This window comes from Nansenia antarctica (assembly GCF_963989245.1).
Source record: "Nansenia antarctica genome assembly, chromosome: 11".
NCBI classification, from domain to species: domain Eukaryota; kingdom Metazoa; phylum Chordata; class Actinopteri; order Argentiniformes; family Microstomatidae; genus Nansenia; species Nansenia antarctica.
The window spans coordinates 13,237,064-13,239,276 of record NC_137681.1 but is presented as its reverse complement, the minus strand read 5'-3'; the positions used below and the strand labels follow the sequence as shown (position 1 = coordinate 13,239,276).

Sequence of the window (2,213 nt, the reverse complement as noted above, 5' to 3'; positions counted from 1 at the left end):
GTTCCATTCGGGATTCCATCCAATTCTGCAGCCTTGCATTAGTTTGTCATCATAAAGGATGCTGCCTCTCATTCATTCATACATCACTGCATGTCCTATGAGAGCTCATGTCAAGGCCAGAATCTCCCTCCAGTCACTCATTCAGGCAGAGTTACTTACTCCAGGCAGCAGTGTGGGCCTGTCATGCTGCGTCCATGCAGTATGTTATGAGCTTCATCAGGAGGAGCTGATTGTGGGCTTGGTAGAGTCTTAGTCTTAGGCTCAAGATCTCAAATGACTCCCTATTCCCTATAAACAACTTTTGACGAGAGTCCTCCTCAACGTACACTTTATTAGGAATACGGGCCAGTTGAGATTTGAGTCCAGTGTCAATGCTACCAGGTTACAATGCATAATATGTGCTAGCTGCCTTGGCTGAAGCTGTGGATCTGGGTAAGGTACTGGGACAGACTCCCCTCTCCGTCCTCCTCCAGGTGCTGCTGGTAGCACTCAAGCAGCCTGGCAGCGTTAGCCTCTGAGTCTGATGGGGTCTCCCCAGGGGGCAGGCAGGCGCTGGACATCCCCAGGATGATGGTGGTCAGGGACTTGATGTAGTTCTTAGCCAGTGTGAGTGTCTCTATCTTAGAGAGCTTCTTGTCTGTTTTGACGTGCGGTATGGACTCTTGCAACGCGTTGAAGGCGTTGTTGAGTTTGTGCATGCGCTGCCGCTCCCGCTCGTTGCTCTCCAAGCGACGGACATTGCGCTCTTTGTTGCTGCTGTGCTGCCGGCGGCGGCGGCGGGAACCCAGGCTCGCTCCCCCTCCTTTGCGCTCGCGGTCCCCACCCCTCAGCGACCCCCTCCAGGACCCGCCGATCCGGACCGAGGCTTCAGAGGCCTCTGACCCTTCCTGTTCGCTGGAGCCCGGCTCTGTCTCTGGTTCCGGGTCAATCCAGGGCTTTCTGGAGGACTTTGCAGCCTTTGCTTTGGACTTCATCCTTCAGCCTCCTCCTCCCTCACGGCTTCAACAGCCCCTGGAAGCCAAGAGCACCAACCAAGTGAGAATAGAGGAGAGAAGAGTAGAGTAGAGTGGTGCCTTATACTGTAAAAACGAGCCACAATTGAAGTTATGCAATGCTATCCTTGTAATTACTTGCCAATCAGTTTATCTTGTTGTGCAACAAAATGTGTTGAGATCAGGTTTCAAGTGTTGATATACTCATCTTGTTAGTGGAGAGTAAAGAAGATTGAATGATTTGATGAGTAACACAGAAATAGCCCAGACTATCTAATCATCCACTGTGTGAAAACGCCATAATGTTGGGCCGGTAATCTAAACCTCTGTTATCCTGCAGCGGTTCAGATAAAACCCATTGAATCATTTCAAGGTTACTCTCTGAAAACAACTAGGGTCAGGAGGCTATATGGAAACAGAGATATGTTCTACATCGCATTCTAAGTAAATGTGACTTGAAGCACTCATCAACACCAAGTGTAAATGAACAACTGTTAGATCTATGTGAGACATATCTATGATGTGATGTAATATGATGTAAAATATGTCTATGTAGAGGCTGCCGGGCTGTTATGTGCTTCACCAGATGCAAAATGGTGACAGGTGCATTTAAACGGCTTTTACACTACAGAAGGTTATTCAAATACTTTTATCACACACTATACTATACTGTAGTATTTACATAGATTATACAGTCATGCAAAAAGTAATAGAACACTATAATTATATTTCATTACGAACTTGCAACATCTTTTACAAATGTTTTATTCATGGCAGATGTATTTAGGGCATATTCTACAGTCAGTCATTCACTCTAGAATACTTAACGTGAAACGTTGCATGGGAAAATAGTAGACAACTTCATCAAGATCTCCAAACAATTAGCCTATTAAGAAAAAAGGTTAGAAGAAAATGATAGACATGAACAACAAACTTACCTTTAAAAATGAAAGTAAAATTCACGTATGAATACAGAAGCTGTTTTCACCATAAGATCATCAATGAAATCGTCATAATGTAGTTTTGGTGTGGTGCGCGTGGCTGTCTGTCGTTACGCTCTGGGGATGAAAGATAACTGTCACATGTGAGTAGGTACCTGTTGCTGGCTAATGTACACGTAGCGTTTGTTCAGCCAATGGGAGAGCGAGTCGACCCCGGACATGGCCAGCTGCGGCCGTGGTTAGCCAAACTGTCACAGAGGAAAGCGCGTCTTGCGCACTG

At 46.1% G+C, this 2,213-nt stretch overlaps 1 protein-coding gene across 1 annotated transcript; it reads right to left on the bottom strand.

Annotated features, from left to right (window-relative positions):
* Positions 1 to 202: 202 nt before the first annotated feature.
* Positions 203 to 974, bottom strand: bhlha15 (basic helix-loop-helix family, member a15; the record flags this gene model as incomplete). Its single annotated transcript, XM_080541511.1, has 1 exon — positions 203 to 974. One exon carries the CDS (start codon positions 972 to 974, stop codon positions 402 to 404), a length of 573 nt encoding a protein of 190 aa, XP_080397637.1. The 3' UTR covers positions 203 to 401.
* Positions 975 to 2,213: the final 1,239 nt, after the last annotated feature.